Genomic DNA, 22610 nt, shown 5'->3' on the forward strand with positions numbered 1-22610 from the left:
TCAGTCTTAATTTGTCATAAAGATTGCATTTGCTGACTGATGTCATTGACATAACACCTCTGTTGGGTGGCATTGATTTTTAAAACGCTTTCTTGGGTAAAATGACAGACTTTGTAACTCAGTGCTAATAATGTGATGTGATGTAACTTGTCAAGTCAGGCTGGTTGAAGAAAAGTGAGCATGTTCTGTGGCTCTTAGGTATAGTGAGTTTTTGCTATTTATAAGATTTAAGTGATATCATCAGCATTGTATCACTCTGATATACACTACCACACTTTCCACAGTCATTAGGTTTCAGTCATATTACGCTGAAACAAACAAAATGTGAAGCAATTGAGGCAAATAAATGTAAATAAAAGAAAGCAGTAAATGCTTTCACTGAGATATCATAGGGGCTCGTGAAGACTAAGTAGTTCTGACTTCTAACTTGGTGCGCTAATATGTTTAGAGGGCAGTGATGAGTAATGTGTGTTTATTTGTTAGCTGTGTTGCTAATTCTAAAGTTTTTAGCATGTGTGCTATCAGAATGAGTGTTTTATGCTTATATTTTTACTCTTGTGAAGAACACATAGCTTTGCTTAACTCTACACAAAATTCTGTCTAATTGTAGAAATTTGTGTGAGTGCACTGATTTTGCAGTAGTATTACCAAGTAAACATAGCTAACCAGTAAGGTTTTTGCTGGTCGCTTAAGGCTTGTTTTAGTAGTTGTAGACAATGAACAGGAGAAGAAAATGAATTGCAAGTAAATGAAATATAATCATCCTCTAACATCGTGACAGCCTTACATATAACCTTATGTACACTGTCCTAAAATAGAGTGTTACCGGAACTGCAGTTGGAAAGTTTGCAATTTTTGCAAGAATTTTATTGTTCTATTCACCCTGAATGTTCACACAATATAAAGGGAAGTGGGTGTTTTTAAAATGATGTGAGAATTATTGAATTTCAAAGTTGTAAAGTTACAAAGTTTAAAACAAACTATGCAGCTAACTGCTGTACCATTTAAGGTGGAATGGGAATATTTGAACAAGAAGCTGGCAAATGACTAGTGTTTGACAGTTTCTCATTGCAGATTAAACATATCAAGAAAACAGCTGGAGTGCTTATAAATGCAAATAAGTCTGTCCATTTATCTCTAAATTATTGATGTTCATCTGAAATCTTTGCTGTTTTGTTAGCTACCAAACAGTCCGAATAGCAGTTATACATTCACTCCGACATTCAAGACCGTTTATTGTTAAAACTGTGTTAGAGCGATTAGCAGAGCTTTATTTTACCTAAAAATCTAATTCTGCTGTGAAGCCACAACAGGGCGGAAAAGAGCCCCATGTGGCTCTGGAGCCGTGTGTTGCTGACCCCTGATCTAGGTATACAGATCTTTTGCTTTTGGTATAGAACGTTTATATTTTGTGGAAGTTTTTAAACTTAAAAATGCTCTCATTTATGAGAATGGTCCACTGAAAATCTGCTGAAATTAAAGTTCTCATTTTCCGCATTAAACAAAGAAGGATGCAGGCAGGTGTATAATAGCCCTCTTTTCCTGGGCACCAAAGAAAAAAGGACTTCCTTCACAGCCTTAAACTCAACAGCAGTGATAGAATTCCTAATAAATGTTCCCAATTTCAAACAGCCCACTGTAGGAGTGGGGTTTCAACTCTCAGAAACAGTGGAATCTGTTATACCCATCTTTTTTGCTGAATCAGGGGGTGAATTCTCAGAGCTCAATGAGGCTGCAGTCTTATTAGATTATGACATAAAGTATCTGAAAAGTGAAGAGCAGCTATAGATCGCTGGCCTCAGCCCAGGCTCACAGAAACGATATGACGGAACCGATTTATTTTCTCGAGAGAATTGGATTCCCGAGAGTATTACAAGGCGTGGCGACAACAAGATTAGGCCTGTAGTGAAAAAGAGAGAGAGAGGGAGAAAAAGATTGCCGGTAGATAGCACAGATTCCAATGGGTTTATTAAAGAGGAACTAAATGTTTTTTTTCAGAGTTTTTACATGATTGACTTGATGAGATGTATACAAAGTCATTCAGGGACCAGAGATAATGTAAATATAGCCAATTTATTTCTAACCAAAAACAGTGAATCTGCACATCTTCTGTAGGTTTTGCCTTGAAGTTAAGGTTAAGGGTTGGGTTTAGGTTTAGGGACAGATTTAATAGAACGTTTCACATGCAACTTAATGTTCAGTTGCATTTAATGCACTGAAAGTGTTACCAAAATAGTTCTTTAGGTGATATTTTGCCTTAACTTGCCCAGCATGTACCTCTTACCTGCATATTTTAAGATGATATATTATCTCAAAATATGAGATATATGAGAAATTGTCTCAGGTATCAGATAACAGTTTTGTAAACATTTATTGTAATAACTTTCTATAAGGTAGATATTAGAAGCTCTGGACATCTGGTTTCTATTACCTCTGCTGTGAAAAACTTGGACTTGATAAGTTTCTTGAGAACTGAGCATTTTACATCAACCACTCTGAGTGACTTTGTTTACAGCTTAATGATTTCATTATGGAAACCTTTGGAAAAACAAGTGGAATTCCTATTTAAGTGAAATTCCTATTTAATTCCTATAAATTTATTAACTCTTTCCAAACCAAAGGAAGAACTTCTCGTACAGTTTCACATAGACTAAAGAGGACAGATGTGGAAGGGAAGAGAAAAAAAAGGGAGAAATACATGACCAAGTTTGAGCAGTTTTACTTGGACCAAGATAGTAGCTTTAAATGTGGCGTAGAGGCCTTCTGGTCACCCAGTTTTGAATGTTCTTAAGAGAACAGGGAACCAGAGAACAGAGTAGTGACGAGATCTTGTAAAAAAGATTTGTAATGCCAGTTTGTGCAAGCAGTATAGCTACGAGGAGAAAAAAGCATGAAAACATGAAAAATTAAAAAGCAGATTACTTCTAAGCCAAAGGCTGTAATGTGTTTTTAAAAGCAGATTTAAAATGTGCACTGGATTACAGAATCCTCAGGTGGCAACACTACAGCAACAAATGTAACACACTGAATCTGACAGAAAATTGACCAGCAATCCTGCATCAGATGCCTTACTGTATAACAGAGCACCTCAGTGACCAATGATAGCATTATGTAAACTTAACACTTTAACTGTCGCCTCACAGTTTGTAGCTGCAGAAAAGGGTTTCTCAATAAAAAGAATTTAATGAGATTAGAAAGGAAAACATAACCGTCATTGTAGGAGAGTGCTCCCCAGTTATACATTTAAATATGTTGTTAATGAGGTGGCAAATATTTCATAATGTTATGTAGGTCTACATTGTTAATTTAGATATGTAGCTACAGTATTGATAAATATTAGCTTGAGTTAGTATTAAAAAGTAGCTAAGTATTAAGTTAGTGAACAATCTCACATAGTGTTAGTTTGGGTTTTGAGATTTTTTAGCTTTGGCTTTCAATTTTTATAGCAATGTTTTGGCAATAACTTGATAACTGAGTATAACTGACTTATGTCAGCATGTACTACAGTTCTTAAATTGTTAATAAACTGTAACATATGGAATATTTATAAAGTATGGGAATTGTCCTGCATATATAGACTTATACAACACGTACTGTTGTAAAATACTATGGGCCTGGGCAATATCTAAAAATAACATAATAATTGGGGATCCATCAGTACTGTATTTTCAGACCAAGTACAAGTTTTTTAAGTACTTGCCAACATCGATACAGAGACCATAATGAGTAAGCTACTTAGTTTAATACCTTTAAAATCTAGCTTTATTATAAATGAATTACTAGTGCATTAGCAAGCTATGCTACATTAGTTACCCTGGAGCAAGTAACATTGCAGAGGAGAAGTGCAGGTTTCGTTCTACATCAGAAAAGTGCTTCTGTATAGCTATAAGTAAAGTACATTTCATAGTTTTGATCCTATGTTCCTGTCTCTTTCAGGAACAGTTTATGTAGCACCCTAACAGCAGAAATCATGTCCGAGACTAATCAAAAGAGGTAATTTGGGGCTAAAACTGGCATAAAGTCACCCAGTGTATGCCTGGTGATAATCTGCCAAAGGAGGATGTTAAAAGTGACCAATGACCTTGTGTCCAACCACCACAATGTCAGCAATGCTTCGCTGTGCAAGTAGTCCCTCATTCACTGTCAGCTCAGAGTTATTTGTTTATTAGCGTGGTGGCATACACAAGGTTTACATCGCATAGTATCAGATGGTCTCAGATGTAGGTATTGGTATTTTTTTATTAGTCTGAGTAAATGAGCACGGTATCAGAATCAAACCCGATACCAATATTAACGTTTTCATAATAATCCTTAGTCAACATCTTTTGGTAATAACTGTTTATTTTTTTTTTTTTCAAACGTGCAATCGTGATCACCTGTTGTGTGGGTTCATAGCTGTTTCTTCTCTTTGAATGGTGCATACAAAAGTTACTTGCATACTAACAGCGCCCCCTTGAAGAGAAACTTCAGACCTGCACACAGTGAGTTCCAAAGCCACATCCACATGCTTTCAACTGAATATCTATGAAATGTTTTTCAGATTGTTTTAAATCTTACCCTAAACCTAACCCTGACCTTAACTTCAACACAAAACCTACTTCTAAACCATAAAATTGCTAATAATCACCAGAAAGTTTGTCCGGAAAGTATCTGTATACTAGGTGTGACCAAACTTTGAGTGACAGCAGCCCTGTGACAGGACAAAGTGAGAGGAAACAGCAAAAGTCATAATTAACCAAATTGGTAGTTAATAGAAAAGTAGTTGAGAGGTTAATCAGTTATGGAAATATTGGAAGTAGTATGATTCCCTGCTTGTTTTGGTAGAGACATTCAGAATGGAGAAGGCTGAGATGATGGATTACAGACAGGAGGATTCTGTGTGTGTATATTTGGCATTGATTTGTTTTGCCTTGAAGTGCTGACCCCAAATCACTGAAGGTCTAACATTGTGTTTAATGGCTCCGAAGGGTGTGTTTATCCTGTTTACTGTACCACTTGTGCATAAATTTGTTTCTGCCAATCCTCTGTGCATAAATTAAGCTCTGACCCTGACCCGAGCAGGTCATTTGGCTAATTCCTGCTTTCTGACAGAACAATCAGTGATAGACAAAGGGCAGAAAACTTTAAAAAGGTTAAAGAAGTGCTCCTTGTTCATTTAATCTCAGCTAAACTGTGTAGCTGAAGGTCATTGTGTCACAGTGCAAACAAATCTGTAAATTAAAATATCTCCAGCTTAAGCTGGCCAGTAATTAATTAAACATGAATGCGTTCGATTAAATCAGGCATGTGAAACGACGGTAGTCCCCTGGCCACTTAATGAGCAGCCTCTCCTATACAATTATTTCAGAGCACAAGAAGAGACGATTATCATTAATGTGATTGCATGTTTCAGAAAAGTCAAAACACCACTTACACTGTTTCAGACGCGTGGCTTTTATGCAGTAACTGGAGCTACAAAGACCACATTAGTCACAGTACATCCAATTCTGTGTTCCTCACACTAGTGTAGAGTTTTTCCTGTCACTGTTGCCCTTGTCTTGATAATTAAGGGTCTGGTGCTCTCTAGAAAGCTGCTTTGAGGCAAGGCCTATCGTAAAAATTGTTGTGCAAAAATGAACAGAAAATGCAGGGTTTTTTAATGTTTGTGGGTGTTTCACACTGAAAAAAATGATACATTGAATTTACTTGGGTCAAATGTGTACATCCGAATGAATAAAATGTATGACATCAACAAATTGTGTTTTTCAGTTAACTTCCTTTTGACAATTGAAGAATCCAAGCCTGTCACAAACAAGGGAGCTAGCTGTATGTCTGGAGAACTGTTGTTTATTTCTTGCGCGCAGGTACCAGAAACTTAGCCAGCCCGTAAAACAATGGACTGATGCAGTTCTGTAGCTGGACTGACGCCAGCATTAGGCCCAGGCTATACATGACAAGAGACAGGTGTGACAGACATGATCATGTAGGGATAAACAAAAATAGGCAGAACAGAATGTACTAAATACAATCACAGAACATGCACACACAATACTACATAATATATAATGTATAATACATATAATAAAACATATTACACCACATTAAATTCCTTCACTTTGCACACTTTACACTAATTTTATCAGCGCACCTGAAATACCAGCAATAGTTGAGCAAATTCTACAGATTAAACTTAGTTAAATATACTTTATTGTTTCTCATGAGACATTTGTCTTGGATTCAGTATGGTTGACCCTTCTAACACATTCAAGCAAACATACATATAGTTGTATACCAAAGTTTGGGCATTTTGTTGAAAGTGAAAATAAGTTAAAGACTCATACAAACTCATTTGACTAATCAACTGAAGGTGTTTAGAGCTTGTATTGTGACTCTCCTTAATGAAGGCCTCTTCCTTTTTTAGCAAAATACTGAAATAAAAACTATACAAAAGGTACCTTTTACTCCCCAGTCAATACAGTCAAAATATGAAAACTATGCTGCATAAGCAGCTTTTTAAATGTTACACTTTTTTAGTCTACAGCAGTTTAGCACCGCCCATTTACAGCAAAACTATAAGGAATGATTTAGACTTTTTGAACGAGGCCCAATACAGGGCAACCTATCAGAACAAGGTCATTTACATATATCAGTATTAAAGGCTTTATAAGAGCTTGGTTTATTCTAAGGGATAAAGAGAAGTTGGGTAATAGGGATGAAAAAATTAACTATGACTGTTTTTGTACATAAGACCACACGAATGTTATAAATGGACCTAAAAATACATAACATACAAGACAAATTTAAGATATGGGTGCTCCAGAGAACCTCCACATAATATGGAGGTTTTACACAATTCTTTACTAAAATCATGCATCCAAGCCAAAAACCACTTAGCAAGCTTTATTTTTAAGAGTGTAGTTCAGGACTTATTTAGGTATTTGCTGAGATTCAGTAGGATCCCATTTACTAGTTTTGGCCATTATTGACATCATCACCTTTGTCCCCACTACTCTTGACCTTCAAAGGATTTATGGATTTGTGTTTCATGTAGCGCAGTGTCAGTCTGACGGAACTGAGGCCAGTTGTTTGTAATGAGATAATGTGTGGTGAAATGAATCCCTTCACTTACTTAAGTGCCATTTAAAGTGTGGGCTGTTAAAAAATAGACTCAGAATCAGGTTGTTGCTATGGAGGAGGCTGCTGCTAATGCACATAACAAATCCACACACATACTGATGCTAGTCTCTTAAGAGAGACTTCTTTGTTGATGTGCTGCAGATACATTTTTCAGCATTCATTTAATCTCACTCTCTCCCTCTCTGCTGCGCTAGCTATAATCCAGCATATAAAAAATAAACAGAAGCCAAAGCTAACTCTCCAAACTCACTCAAATCCCTGAGGCCAGTGTGCAGAGTACTAGGAGCTATATCTCCACATCTCACACGCACAAACACACACTACTGTAAAGCAGCTTTAATGGGGTGTTTATGCAGGAACTCAGTGATAATACAGTGAGTAACCGTATAGAAACTTCACTGCAGATCCACACGATAATATATGCATATATGCTGGCAGAAGTAGGCCACGTGGAGCTGGATAATGAGTTTTGAGTAAACCAGTGTTGCACTGTATGCAGGGTATTGCTTATAAAGGGTTTTATTATAGTCATGACTTAATTTTAATAACATGTGCTTCTTTAAGTCGCAGTATCTTTAACGGAAGTTAAAGCCAGAGTTGGGGTTTGCAGATTATTGTTAGAAAAAATGGAAGGCATAGACGTTGAAGTCTCCTAACAGATTTTTGATTTGTAATTTCTCATTGTATGAGCTTAGCAATGCCTCATATGCAATGGTTCCAAAAATATTTGGACATCCATTTATGTTTGAAATTCATTGTGTTTAGAAAAGTCAAACAAGCAGCATCTATTTTAAACAGACCATACTGAGACTGTCATTTTCTTTTTGGCAAAATATTCTTTTAAAAGGCTGGTGCATTTGAGATTGTTATCATTTGAACAGTCTCGCTGCAGACTTCTGTGGGTTTGCATCCAAAATGCCTCAGTGAACTCGATGCTCACCGATGCTGTTGTAGGGAAAACAGGCCCAGACTTTGACACTTCCACATCAGTGCTTTACAACAGTTTTAGTGCAGCCTGGTTGGAGTTTTTCGTCAGGCTTTCTCTACACAAAGAGTCTACCATCAGCTTGATGCTGTGCTGTTTTTTCCGAAAGTTTTCATTTGGTGAACCTAAAGAACTTCATTCGTTAATGATGAAATGGTTAAAGTATCACAATATGCTCAAGAATCGTTGAGAATGTACCGCATAATGTCAGTGTGCTCTAAATATATGTGTATTTATGTTCACAGGAGATGGAAACCCCAAAGAGAGCAGCCCTTTTATCAACAGCAGCAGCAGCAGTGATGTTGAAAAGAGCCAGCAGTATGATGGCAAAAACATGGCCTTGTTTGAGGTATTACGAAGATTTTTGTAGCTGTCATAGTTTTCATATTCGGTGAATATGACGTTGATATTCCTGTAGGTTCAACAGATAATGGAGATGTAAAATTCTTAAGATGGCTGTCCAATTGCATACATTTTAAAATTTTAGAGTCAGTTATAATAATGTGCAGTAAAGTATGCATAAATTTTTTGGCCCAACTGCTGAAGAATTTTGGGGTTGATACTGAAATTCGGATGATCACTAATATTGGTTGATGTAATGTTATTTTTGGATTTTAGGCTTTACTTTGTATGCCAAAAGTTTTAGTTAAACAGTGCTTTCCTGACTATTACATTTCTCAGTTCTTAATGATCACACTTCAACTCAAATAAACAACTCACAGTCTTAAACAGTATATTGTAGCCCTTAGGGCAGAGCAACCCAGAATGCTTTGTCTGTTCTAATACTGTGGATCAATAACATTGGCTAATATTGTCAGCACGCCTGTATATTGGCTATTATGATATATCATAATATATATTTTATTGTACAAGGTTAAAATACTAAAGTTGTGTGTCGTGTCGTAGTTTTTATTGTGTATGTCCTACTACTGTGTAAATAGCCAGTCACACCTGTGCATTTAAAAAACATTCTGAATTGTACCAAAACAACTGAATCGAATGAATTGTTTTGTAATTTGAGATTTTGTGATGTGCTGAATCATCTAAAGAGTCAAAACAAATGTTTGTGAGATCCTAATTAAACTTTCCTGAAGCTGTCTACATAAAGACCAGTGTCTCTTTACAGTAGCTGATGATTATGTGTATATCCGTATGCGTGTGATGTAGGAGGAGATGGACACGAGTCCCATGGTTTCCTCTTTGCTCAGCAGTCTGGCCAATTACTCTAACCTGCCACAGGGCAGCAAGGAACACGAGGAGGCTGAGAACAATGAGGAGGCCCGCAAGAAACCAGTACAGGTAAATTCACAAATTGGGACGTTCTGGAATTAATGGTAATGGAATGGTATTACACTCGCTGCCCAGCCAACCTCTTATTATAGACCTTTGTTCATACTCTAATCACCATTTATCACACACAGCACTATTAATAGTGCTTGTATTTTATGTGCAAAATTATACAGCAGTTAGTTCTGACCACACAATCTAATTAGTTAAGAAGCATTCTGCTCACATTAACTGTATCATTCGGCTGAACTGTGGTTGCTGAATAATGACTCCCTCTAGGCTACAGCAAACTGTTACTTTAGTGCATACAAAAACAGAAAATGGATACATTACTTAACTTCTATAAAGTGATATTTTGCAATTTGAGGTGCAATTTTGATTGTAGCCTACTTTATCAGCAGTGCTATGTTTAGTTTTAAGTGGGTCAACATAGGGTTTGTGAACAGAAAAAGTGGGTAATGCTGGTCTTCACTGCCAAAAAAAAACAAGACTGGAGGTTAATTTTTGGAGTAATTCCTTGTACATCTGGTACTTGTAAATAAAAGATACCTGTAGATTCTAATTTATAGAAAATAATTGCAATTTACTGTCTCACTATTGGTCAGAAAAATTGTAATTAGATATTTTCCCCCAACACTATTTCAAATAAAGTCTTCTGTTTGCTGCTGAATTTTTGTGATACTGATATTTTTAACACCAGATTAACACCAGTGTTGTCTATGGAGTCTTTGTTTGACTATGGAGTCTGTGTTTGTCTATGGAGTTCTATGTTTGTTTGTTTGTTTTTTCTTTCCCACAAATCTGTTCATTAACTGCTGCAGATACTGAAATATCAAAATTTGTCGGAATGTACTTCCCTAAACTGTACACGTGTCTTCAACAAACTGGTTTTATATAAGTAAAAACACTGGGCCCCAGTCACAAATATCACCAATAAAATATAATTTTTTTCTTAAAAATATTCTTGAGAAAAGTCCTAAGAAAAAGTCTGCATCAGATTCACCTTCAGTGTGCATAGATTTTGTTCTAACATAAGAACAAATCCCAAGTAAGAAAACATTGATGAGTATCAGAAAAATGCATAAGTCAGTTTAAAGATGTTCTTGAGAACAGTTGGTAAATGAGGCCCATTGATCCTGAATTTTGAACAGTAATGGCACTTTTGAATGGTACAGTAAAAATGGTTCTTGGATTTATTGTGTCAAGTGGTTGCACAGCATAAAATATATTACATCAATTGTGTTCATGTACATAATATTCATGTGCATTCAGAGCACCATTTATTATATATACTATATACATTATATATGCATCGACACTGATACTGGTATTGGCTATCAGCCTGATACTGTGCACGTTTACTCATACTCGTACTCATGAAAAATACACAGATACCAACATCCAATACCACCTGATGCCATGTGATGTAAGCCCTATGTGCGCTACTGTGCTAATGAATAAACGACTCAGCCTGCCAGTGAACGAGGCTCTGCTTGCAGCAGTGGGACGCAAAATCACAACCATCTCTCCAATACAGGTGAAGATACCTAGGCTAGCTAGGCTTAGAGGACAATTAATTACAACACAACCAGAATAAAAAGACTCCAACAAGATGTAACATTCAACAAGTGAGTTCCTAAGATTAGCCTTGAATGTGATTCCTGCTGTCATTGTGCTACAGAGACTGTTGTTGAAAGAGACAGATGAGATGGGATCAAAACTATGAAATATACTTCACTCACAGCTGTGCAGAGGAGCTTTTCGGATGTGGAAGAAAACTCACTCTTTTCCACTGCAAGGCTACTCGATCCTATATAACATAGCTCGCTAATGCACATTATTTACAATCAGATTTTAAAAATTTAAGTGTTAAGGTACTTTGCACTTTTTACACTCACAACTCTTCAATTTCTAGGCGGTTACTTAGTATTGGTGTTGGTGTTGGTATTAAAAAAAAAGTGTTATCGATGCATCCCTAATTGTAACTTTTGATCATTCAGTCATTCAATGAAAGTAACATGTCAAAGTGATCTTTCAGTTCATTGAATGATTGACAGGATGGACCCTTATTATTCGCAGTAATGTGAATTTAATGCTGATCATTGCTCTACATTTATTGAATATTGTGTGAATTTGACAGGCTCCTCGTATGGGCACAGTGATGGGTGTGTACCTGCCGTGTATGCAGAACATCCTGGGTGTGATTCTGTTCCTCAGGATGACCTGGCTTGTGGGCGTCGGTGGGGTCATGGGCACCTTCCTCATTGTCTTCATGTGCTGCTCAACAGTATGTCTCTCTTTCTTTCTTTCTTCCTTACTCTCTATCTCTCTCTTACCCTGATGAGCACCATGAGCGGTGATTTGTGCACAGCTAATGAATCAGCTTGTGCTGCATGGAAAAAGCATCCACGCACAAGCCCCTTATTTACATGTCATTTAATGACATGCCCCGATTTAACCTAATATACGCACTATTAACATATACATATTTACATACACAGTACATATACAGTGTAATTTATGTAAACATTCAATTCAGTTTTTGAATTGTTAAAATGTTATAGATGAAAATTAAAAATAAATTCTACAGAGCTCCACTTATGTACTATGGAGATTAATTTGGCTCTATAGGTGGAGCCATATGTTAGCCACACATCTGCATTTTAGAGCAGGGAGTGAAACTGTGTCCATGTCCTTCATCGCTACATAGTGAACAATTAGATCCCATTGTTTTAGTCAGTAAATGTGTTGTGTGTCTGAAAATCAGTGTGTAACATTAAGAATTGTCACTATTGAAACTTATATTTTCTGCAATTAAGTAAACTCTTTGTGTTTTAATGAAAAATAAACATAATTAAGGTGTATGGTCTTTCAAAGCAAAAGCATTTTAGTCTAAATTCCAACTCAGTTAAAAGTTTGAAATGCATTTTCAACTCGACTTTGAACCAGTTGGTAGAGCGATCCATATAGCAAACACTATGTAGTAAATAGTGAATTAGTTAACAAGTGAACCATCACAAACACAGCATCTGATTTCATAGATACGACAAAGACGAAATTGATTATGACAAAACTTGCGTGCACTCAATTTACTATGGCCTCTGTCTCTTTCACACACACATTTACTCTCACACCATTTTTATTCTCCTCCAGTCCATTTCTGAGACACATACTTGCACACTGAGACACATGCACGCACACTCCATAAATACCCGCTCCTTCAGGCCTGTTTGGCCTTTGTGAATGTCTAGACCAACAAAAAGGTCTCCTCTGCCTGCGAAACAACACTGCTTTATTACTCTTCTGTAGCATGGCCCAGAGAGACTAGACTTTTCACCCCTGCTGCTCTTTCTCTCTCTCTAACCCTGCGGCCTTCTCTTCCCTTTTAATCCCCGTCTCCCTTCCCCCTGAACTGCATACAATTACGTAATCACACTGTTTGTTTGGTGTTCCACATTGCTAATAGCACTACTACTTTAGCACAATGAACAACACCCACAGCTCAGCTCTTACTCTGGGTTGTACTATTAATATTGCTCTATTACTAATGTTGTTTGGTATGTGCCTGTGTTTACATGCACTCATGAAAATAACACACCTGAGAAAGTTAGAATTAAAATTCATCTGGACAGTAAGCAATTATTTGCTCAAAGAACACTAATAATGCAATAAATATGAATAATATTAATACAATAAGTATTAGGGCTAACTTACTGGAATAACAAGATGGTCCTGGCTGTGTAAAGTGCTTTTTACAAAAGCTCCATGTTTCATTTAAAACTGAAAGGACAAAACATTTCTTTTTGGATCCTGAGAAACCGAAAGAAGTAGCATTACTGAGTCAGGAGAAAAAACATGTTAAAACATGATGTGCATGCAGTGCTATGAGTCGACCTGTAAAGCCTGAAATAATCATTTTAAAACTCAAAAGCATCTGGATGGATTTTGCAGAAGTTTTTCAAACCACATTATATGTCTACATGTACTAATGTCACACGCACAGCCTCAAAAGTCAGGTCCAGCTCAAGGCTTAGGTCTCAAATGCAAAATCAACATTATACTGATAAGATAAGATATGATGACAGTAGTATATAATTCACTCACATCCTCAGAAGAAACATCCTGCACCAAGGTTTGACTGATATCTCTTCAGATTCATCTTCTTGTGGGGGTTTAAAGCACAACTGATGAAACTAAATGTTCCTGTTGTTACATGCAATTACACATTTCCACCACAGAGGTCTCCAAACCCCCAAGTGTTACATAGTGCTGCTTTAAGGTCATGGTTAGGTTTAGGGTTAGGCTTAGAAAAGTCTTATTACATGTAGACGCTTGCATATATAATACATATGACACATATTACACTGTAGGTTAGGGCTGTATGAAATGGACATAAACTGTAATGTTCAATAAAGCTGTTGGATATCACGATGACAATGTGAGATACAATAAATTATTATTAAAATGGTGTGCCTCTGACTGGATGTGACAAAAGACTTTTTTGTTATATAAACAGAAATATAACTAACCTCTCCTTTAAACAAATAGCAAAATACAAAATTACAAAAACACCATTCACTATTGTGCAAAATAAAAATAAATACTAACAGCTTCTTACATCAGAACTGCAAGCCCATAATTTGTGCATTAAAAGGCTGAGAAACAGTCAGAATTACCTCAACAGCTTTTTCTATAAAGGTCACAAAATCAAATAAATACATATTTTTTATTTAGGCACATAAGAGCATATAATTATTTTGTTAGACGACTAACGGCTTGTGCCAGCAATGATGTGTTTTTCTAACAGCCTTCCACTGCAGTTATTATGTGAGTAGCTATTAGTATTTTAATATTGTATTTTGAACTTTACACAGTAGTGAGTTTTGTAAAATTTTGTGTTGCTGTAGACAATAAACAAGTGAGACAGGAAAAATCTTTGAACTTGGAGTTCCTTGGACGGCAGAGAAAACAAACAAATCAAGCCACACCTCTCACTCAAAGGCCAGATAATCTTACTTTGGACACATTCTGAGAAGAACCGATTCATTGGAACAGACCATTGTGCTTGGAAGTGTTGAAGGTAAAAGAGGAAGAAGATGACCAGCTACAAAATGGCTGGATACAATCAGAGGAATCACGAACCTGTCATTCAGAAATCTAAAGACACAAAAAGAAGACAGGGTATTATGGAGGAACACTGTCCATATGGTTATGAGGAGGTGGTAAGAACTTGACAGCACGTAATAATAATAATAATAATAATAGTATAATAACAACAACATTTATCATTCCTCTTATTGTATTGTAATGTCCAACAAGTTTATTTTATGCCCAGGTCATGCAACCCACTTATATGACCCCAATTCCTGTCATTCTATAAAAAACAAGTGTGTGTGTGTGTGTGTGCGAGACTGTGCCACTCTGAGTTCATTTTTTCACTTCTTGTTTCCTGCTTGTCACATCTGTTTTAATTCTGTTTGATATCAAAAAGCCCAAAGCTGTCCTTTCAGATTGAGCCACCTCAAATCCATTAGAATGCACTCCTGATACTGACAGACCTAGACCAACACACACACACACACACACACACACATATTTTTCTTACCTCCTCTTTTTCTTTTGCTAACTCTTTTTAAATCTCAACCTCATGCATAACAATCATGTCCGTTTTTGACCAGACTGAAACTTGACTGTCTGCAATTTCTTTCCACTGTGTGTGTGCATAAATAATAAATATAAATGTATGTATGTGTATATATATTTATGTTTATGACATATATTCAAATATGAGGGAAAATAATGGTTCAAGTAAACTTTTATTAGTCTGCTGTTTCAGATACACTTGGGGGAAGACTTATCAAGTTTTCCTGTGGTATTACACTTCATTAAAAGGTGTAGACTTGCCAAATAGCACTTTGTTGTCAATTGGTGAACCACAACACTGTTATATTGTATTTGTTGTATTGATATATTAAACTTTAGAACCATCTGATCATTGTCTAATAGATTGACTGTGTTAAAGGTGACATCCTCTGACAGTGCCACATTTAAAATCATCTGTACGTTGTATATGTGTAGGTCTACAGATCTGTGTATAGATCTATACCTCTATCAGTATATTCCCTTCACTGTATTTAAGTCTATGTCTGTGACTTTTCTTTCAGACTATGCTGACTGCCATTTCAATGAGTGCAATTGCCACAAATGGAGTTGTGCCAGGTAAGCAAAATGCAATGGCCCCTGTCTGCGTGTGTGTTCGTGTTTGTGTAGGCCCAGAGGATGGCTGTCCTCTTGTTCTTTATGGGCAGTTAGCCACGGTACACAGTACAGTTCCCTACTGAGCTGAGCTCAGCTTCAGTCCTCTAGCAGTACATAATTCTGTTTTTGTGTGTGGGCAGGTGAGAGTTGGAGAGAAAATAAACAAAACTCGTACCCCTTAAATGAATTTCTGAATATAAAAGTAGTTATTTTACACTTGATAAAATGTATTTTGTAACCCCTAAATTTAATGTAGACATGTGCAGAGCTTATTGCATTGTGTGTATATATATTGTACAGTGTAGTGTGTATATATGTGCCAGTACATATACTGTTGCTGTCATAAGAAATCCTTGTAACTTATTCTAATTTCAACAACATTTTTGTTGGTTTTTATTTTTTATTTTCTGTGTTAACAGTTACATTATATTAAAGAAATTGTTGGTTGTGAAATCAAGTTTACACAATTTTCTATTCACCCCATATGTAATTTATCAGCCAAGACTTATTTTGTGCCCCAAGTTTGCTTCCTTAGTTTAGCGCTAGAGCTATGAGGCTGACATTGCAAACACGAAGTTAATAGACACCCAGATATTTTCTGTCAATGTCCAAAGCCTGCTCAGACCATATCCAGGTCTTCATCAAACTCACAAAGTGTTCATGTGGTTTAGGACACAAGGTACCTTAGTGTGAACTGTATTAATGAACAACACTTCATTACGTGGCTGAATGCTTCTGTCCTTCTTCATACTGTGTCATAAACCACATTGACAAGTCTGAGTCACCTTAATGAAGAGCTGGAAGCAGTTTGAGCATGTTTTGGGAATCTGTTTTTGTTAAAGATTTGGGTCATTATTTTGACTTCTTTGGGTCATTATTTTGACTTCTTCTTCTCATAGCTATAGCACCAAACTAAATAGGCAAAATTTGAACACTAAACATGTTTTGGCTTATCCACTACATCTGGAGTAAGTGGAAAATATTTAACCCCTTAAAATACCAGGTTAGTACATACTAAGGCTTGTTATTCCATAACTACAGGGACTTGAGCTATTCTCAAGTTCTAGTATTGTGTAATAAAACTTTGGGCCTGCTAATGGGCCCTTGAATAAAAAACTTTTCTTCTCATATAAAATTAGCCTTTACAAGGTTTTCGTATTGCAGCATCAATATGTAATCATAATTATATGCTGGATATTTAAACTGTTCTTCTGTTTCAGCTGGTGGGTCCTACTATATGATCTCACGTTCACTGGGACCGGAGTTTGGCGGGGCAGTGGGGATCTGTTTCTACCTGGGCACCACCTTTGCTGGAGCTATGTACATCCTGGGCTGCATTGAGATCTTACTGGTAATAACAAACTGCCTTCAGACAAGCTGACTTTCTGAATGACAGTAGGTTTTATCTTATGATGGCAAAGAACCTTGACATGGACTTTGACAGGACCATGAGATTATGCTAGTTCTGAACACAAGCTCTGGTGCTGTTTACCTAAATGTGTGCTGTCTCAGTTTAACAATGACACTTTTAATCAAATTATTGTAAAGTTTCTGTTTGGAACAGAGGGCCATGTCCCTCTACTTTGAAAAATCCAGATTGTGGGGGAAATGGCTAAATAGGGTTAGTTTACTCTGGCTGCACAGATGAAAATTCATCAAATCCAAGTAAAGTAAACTACTGGATCTGTGAGCTACACCCGTTTCCATGGCTATGCTGGTGACAACTTCTGAGAAGGCATGCATTATTACTGGCTGAATGCTATTATGGTGAAGAAATTTGTTTGAATTATTCAAAAGTACAGGGCAGAAAATGAAGGAAGAACATGTTACTTGCAGAGAGGATAATACATCATGTCAGCACTAACATTACTAATATCAAAAAATTTCTAGTTATGCATTTTCAGTTCAATAGTGGAATTTGGAGATTTAGTTAAACACCAGAGCACTAATAGTTACAGATAAAACACGTGAATAATATAATCATAAACATTTTTTGTTTTTTATGAACTTTTTTGTTCTCTTTTTCCCAATGTAGGTCTATATAGTGCCGCAGGCTGCTATATTTCAGATTGAGGGTCTGGAGGGACCAGAGGCTGAAGCAGGAATGCTCAACAACATGCGTGTGTACGGCACCATTGTGCTCTCTTTCATGGCTCTGGTCGTCTTTGTTGGCGTCAAGTATGTCAACAAGCTGGCTCTGGTCTTCCTCGCCTGTGTCATCCTCTCCATCTTGGCTGTGTATGCTGGGGTTATCAAGTCCGCTTTCGACCCACCGGACTTTCCGTAAGCTGTTTCATTATACTTCCTAACAGCTTTACCTTTTGATGGGTGAAAAAAAAGCCGCTTTGTTCCCCCAAAAGTTTTCAGTCTGCGTGTTTGTTTATTATCCTGAGACTTGTTCTCAATAAGCCATAGATTTCATATTACTTGATGAGTATATTTTATACTGCTAACACTAGGGAATGAAGCTCATATGAGTTTGGATTATCTAACTATGGAGTAATTACACCAGCAAGAGTGCAATTAAACTTTCACAGCTTTTAAAGAGACTGTGCCATTTTTGCAAGAAAACATTTTTGCAATGTCTCTTTGTTTCAATTGCTGTAGTCTTATATATTGTCATAAAAGTTCATTGCACGCAGTACAACTCAGAAATTGGGAAACACCTGATTGCATGCATACTTTTCATAATATTCAATATTTTAAAGATTTTGATCTAAAGACTTTAAGTTGGTCTAGTTCAATGAAAACTAGTATAGTTGTTCTCCACATATCAATTTATTTCCAAAACAAAATCGTAATTAAACAAACTACAAATGTAAACTATTTACTTTTAAATAAGATGGTGCTTTAAGGGTTCTTTAGTAAAGAAAAAGATTCTATATAGAACCATGAACACTCAAAGAACCCTTATGCACGATTAAAGGGTTCTTTGCATCATGAAAGCGTTCTTCAGATTGATGGAGGCTGTGCTATACATGGTTCTATATAGAATCTTTTTTGAAGATGGTTCGATATAGCACCCAAAGAGTTTCTTCTGTTGTTCTGGTGTCAAGCTTGTAACAAGAGAAGAACCCTTTTTGTTACTATATAGAACTCTTTTCAAAAATGTTCCAAATAGAACCATCTATAGCACATTGATTAACATTTTTCATCAATCTGAAGAACCCTTTTATGATGCAAAGAACTCTTTAATCGTACAGAGGGTTTTTTGACTGTTCATGGTTCTATATAGAACCATTTTCTTTACTAAAGAACCCTTGAAGCACCATCTTTTTTTGAAAGTGTACATTTTAAAAATACACAGTACAATAGACATTACAACAGCATGCAAAAGCACAGACACCACCCTTTTGTTTCATTTCATTTTAAAACTGCTATTAAGTACAAGTTATTTGTTCTTAATTGTCACAAAAAAAGCGGGAAACACACAAAAAACACAGAAAATCACACAAAGGCCTTCAACACTGAATGTGTCGTCAAATCTATCAGAATTTAATTTAACCAGTCTTTACTTTTCCCACTAAGCCATTTTGTGCCCTCTACTGCCACTTTAACTCCTCTGTCCTTCAAATATGAAAACCGACCGGTTGCAGCTGTGACCTTCCAACAAAACCTGTCCCCAAAGGAGTCACCATCTTGCCTGTTTTTCTTTTTCTCTCATAACACTCCATTTGGAGGTTTGTGTAGCCCTAACACTTCACGCTACCCCTCTATCTCAACCAAAATCAGGACACCTTCCCTATAGGCGTGAACGTGCAAAACAGAGGGGTAAGGGCTCAGCTGTAGGGGCAAGGAGTAAAATGGGATTAGACTGAAATTTGGAAGTGTGGAAAAATATCCCTGCAGGTTTCTTTGAAAAACTTAAAGCAAGTCTCCCAAAAAGAATGGAAGCTGTAGTTAATTCTCTTTTTTATGCTTTTTCATACTTTTGATAGGAAACTTCATAAAGGAAAAACTCTTTATGTGTGTGTATGTCTAAATGTTTGACTGGCACTGTAATATGTATTAGTAACGCAGTTGAGATATCATTTTATCACAAAAGTAAAATTGCTGTCTAGTATTAATTGTTACACTTTTCACTTCGTGCTTATAATCTTTGTTGCATGGAATGCTTAAGCAGGGTATTCTTAACAACTCACACATTCAGCTTAGCACACTGAATAATCTCCTTCTCCTGTGTAGGATCTGTATGCTGGGAAACCGAACCCTAATGTCCAAGGGCTTAGATATCTGCGCAAAGACCATAGAGCGAGGCAACAGCACAGTCACCACTAAGCTCTGGAGACTCTTTTGCGACTCAGAATTCCTCAACGCCACCTGTGACGAATACTTCACCAATAACAACATCACTCAGGTCCAGGGCATCCCCGGAGTGACCAGTGGCATCCTGGCAGGTCAGAGAACTGTTCTTATCATCACACTACGTACATTTCATCTGCACTTCTTTGACGCCTGAAGGCAGAAGCAAGAAATGTCTATTTTAGTATACTCTTCCTCATTAATCATGTGATTTCTCAATTCTGTTATTGTATATATTTTGTACAGAACACACTCCTGTACATCTAACAAAGCTGAAAAGGTATAGATTTTTTTTTTACAAATTACCATTTTGAGAAAGCAAACATATAAATAGGAATATACTTTAAACTTCATTCATCTTTTATTGTTACTCTATTCAAACAAGTCAGTATTAAGCTCTTAGTAATGTGAATTCCATTCTGAATGTGTGAGCACACTCAGTCAGAAACTATTACAGTGCATCCAACAATAAAGCTTCTTTAGTGCAGTGATAGGAAACACAGTAGCATACAGAAAGCTCCAGTTCCATGTGCTGATACACATTGCTATGGCCACTGTGGAGTCAGGACTACTCTGCAGGAAGATTTTATTGATTTTAATAAAGCCAGTGTTTCTGAGTGTATAATGAGTGATTTGTTAGACACAATTAATAGTGTTGATTATATTGTTGATTAGTGTTATTATCATTCCATAGCGGGATTATTCACATGGATGCGTACAAACTCCAGATCCTAGTGGTGTTAATAGTTTATTAAAAGAATATAATTTAGAAACATTTCCCCTCGTGCATCTCTTGAGTGATGGACATGCAGTAGATCATTCAAAAGATGTTTGGTTTCTTTAGTTTTGTGTACTGGAGTTATGAGACTAGCTAACAAGTAATGGAAGCTTATACCCCAGCAATTAGCACTGTGCAAACTGCATGTCTAAATCATCACACAGTTTTAAACCGTGTTGAGTTGTTAAGTAATCTCAAACAGACTGTGCTTTCGAATGCAGTTTGGCAGGGCTATTCAGTCTTATCTGCAAAGGGCAAGTGTGACTGCAGGTTTTCATTCCGAACAGGCAATAGCACACCTGATTCCACTTGATTAATCAGTTGGTCTCAGTCCTCAACAACTGATCAGCAGCCACTGCTTTGATGGAATGAAAACCCACAGCCACACCGGCCCTTTGCAGATTAGTGGGGACACGCCTGCTGGCAAAGCACTGGATACTATTATCTTCAAAAATGCACAAAAGTGGGTTGCATAGCTAAAAACAGTAGTGGAAGCCATTTAAAGTGGGTCGTTCCATTTTTAGTACTGTTTTTCTCTGAATTGTCTGTAGAGTTTTCAGGGGAAAATTGTATTAATTGTATTTTTTATCCAGGCTGTTGCTCTAATGTGAATGCTACTTATCAAGCAATATAATTCTATGGCATGTTGAGAAATATTTCAAAGCAATGAATAAATATATCAAAATGCCAAATGAAAAATATGTGCACGTGCGTAATGGATTGCTAGCATTACAGTATGTCGTAGTTATTTATGTCATAGTTATGTGTGTCGAAAGTACATCATGTATAGATCAAAAATTGACATTGTACTGACAGTTTTCCCTCATTCTTCTCTTTAATAGAGAATCTCTTTAGCTTCTTCATGGAGAAGAATGAAATATTGGAAAAGAGAGGAATACCAGCTGTGGTTGACCCCGACATTCCAGCAACCAACACTAACCGCTACGTACTAGCTGACATCACCAGCTTCTTCACCCTACTGGTGGGCATCTACTTCCCTTCTGTCACAGGTTAGTACCTTCCAAAGCCAGTAAGAAGAAGTTTACATTAATTACCAGTGACCAGCTGGGTTTCCACTGAACTTTTGGAAGTATTTCAAAAAGCAAGATTAAGCCACATAACTTAACCTTGAGGTTATGCATGTACAATAAGAGAAGAGTTAAGAGGCATTACTGTTAGACAGGCCACACAAATATGGCCATTTTATTTGCTATCCAAGACCACCAGTGAACCTACACGTGTCTTCTGAGTTTGTGTGTGTGTAATGCTAATAATGGCAAAATAGCGATAAATCTGAATAAACAGGTTTTCTTTGGGGACTATTTTGTCTTGTAACACCCTGCATGTACCTCTCCACCAGAAACAGATTATAAAAAAAGCCTTTTATGCCAAAACCTTCTCAAACAATGTCTCAGGCATGAGGCAGCATATGTGAGACCAGTGTAGTCATATGATAACTTTCTGTGAATAAGAGGCGTTAAACACATCAGACATCTGGGTCCTATCACCACCTCTGTGAAGAATTTTGAGTCTGATGGAGCATTTCTCATCAAACCACACAGAATGGCTTTGTTTTCAGCGTAATGATTTTATTTTTACAGCTCTGAATTAAAAGACTATTTGCATTGTACCATCACAACCCCTACTCAGGAACTCTGCCACCTTGAGTTGAATGATGTTTAATTGCTTGATTCAATAGTGTGTGCGTGTGTGTGCTCTAATGTTAAACTAAACTTGGGTAGAAGTGATGACAGCAGTGAAATGTTGAGGTACAGTGAGCTGTGATCCAGTCAGCACTGCATCAGCACAATTCTACAAGATTACACTGAGTTTACTGACCTGGGTCAGGCTGACATGCATGCACACACACACACACACACACAC

General features: G+C 36.8%; 1 protein-coding gene across 1 annotated transcript in view; it reads left to right on the forward strand.

Annotated features, from left to right (window-relative positions):
• Window positions 1-22610, forward strand: part of slc12a5b (solute carrier family 12 member 5b) — an 85561-nt gene that overhangs the window by 41276 nt on the left and 21675 nt on the right. The window contains exons 2-9 of the mRNA XM_036579058.1: window positions 8347-8450; window positions 9269-9400; window positions 11529-11675; window positions 15553-15607; window positions 16867-16997; window positions 17682-17929; window positions 19832-20043; window positions 21569-21736. Of these exons, the coding sequence (XP_036434951.1) occupies window positions 8347-8450; window positions 9269-9400; window positions 11529-11675; window positions 15553-15607; window positions 16867-16997; window positions 17682-17929; window positions 19832-20043; window positions 21569-21736 (1197 nt within the window). The remainder of the gene's footprint in view (window positions 1-8346; window positions 8451-9268; window positions 9401-11528; window positions 11676-15552; window positions 15608-16866; window positions 16998-17681; window positions 17930-19831; window positions 20044-21568; window positions 21737-22610) is intronic.

This window comes from Colossoma macropomum, unplaced genomic scaffold, assembly GCF_904425465.1.
Source record: "Colossoma macropomum unplaced genomic scaffold, Colossoma_macropomum, whole genome shotgun sequence".
Lineage (NCBI taxonomy): Eukaryota > Metazoa > Chordata > Actinopteri > Characiformes > Serrasalmidae > Colossoma > Colossoma macropomum.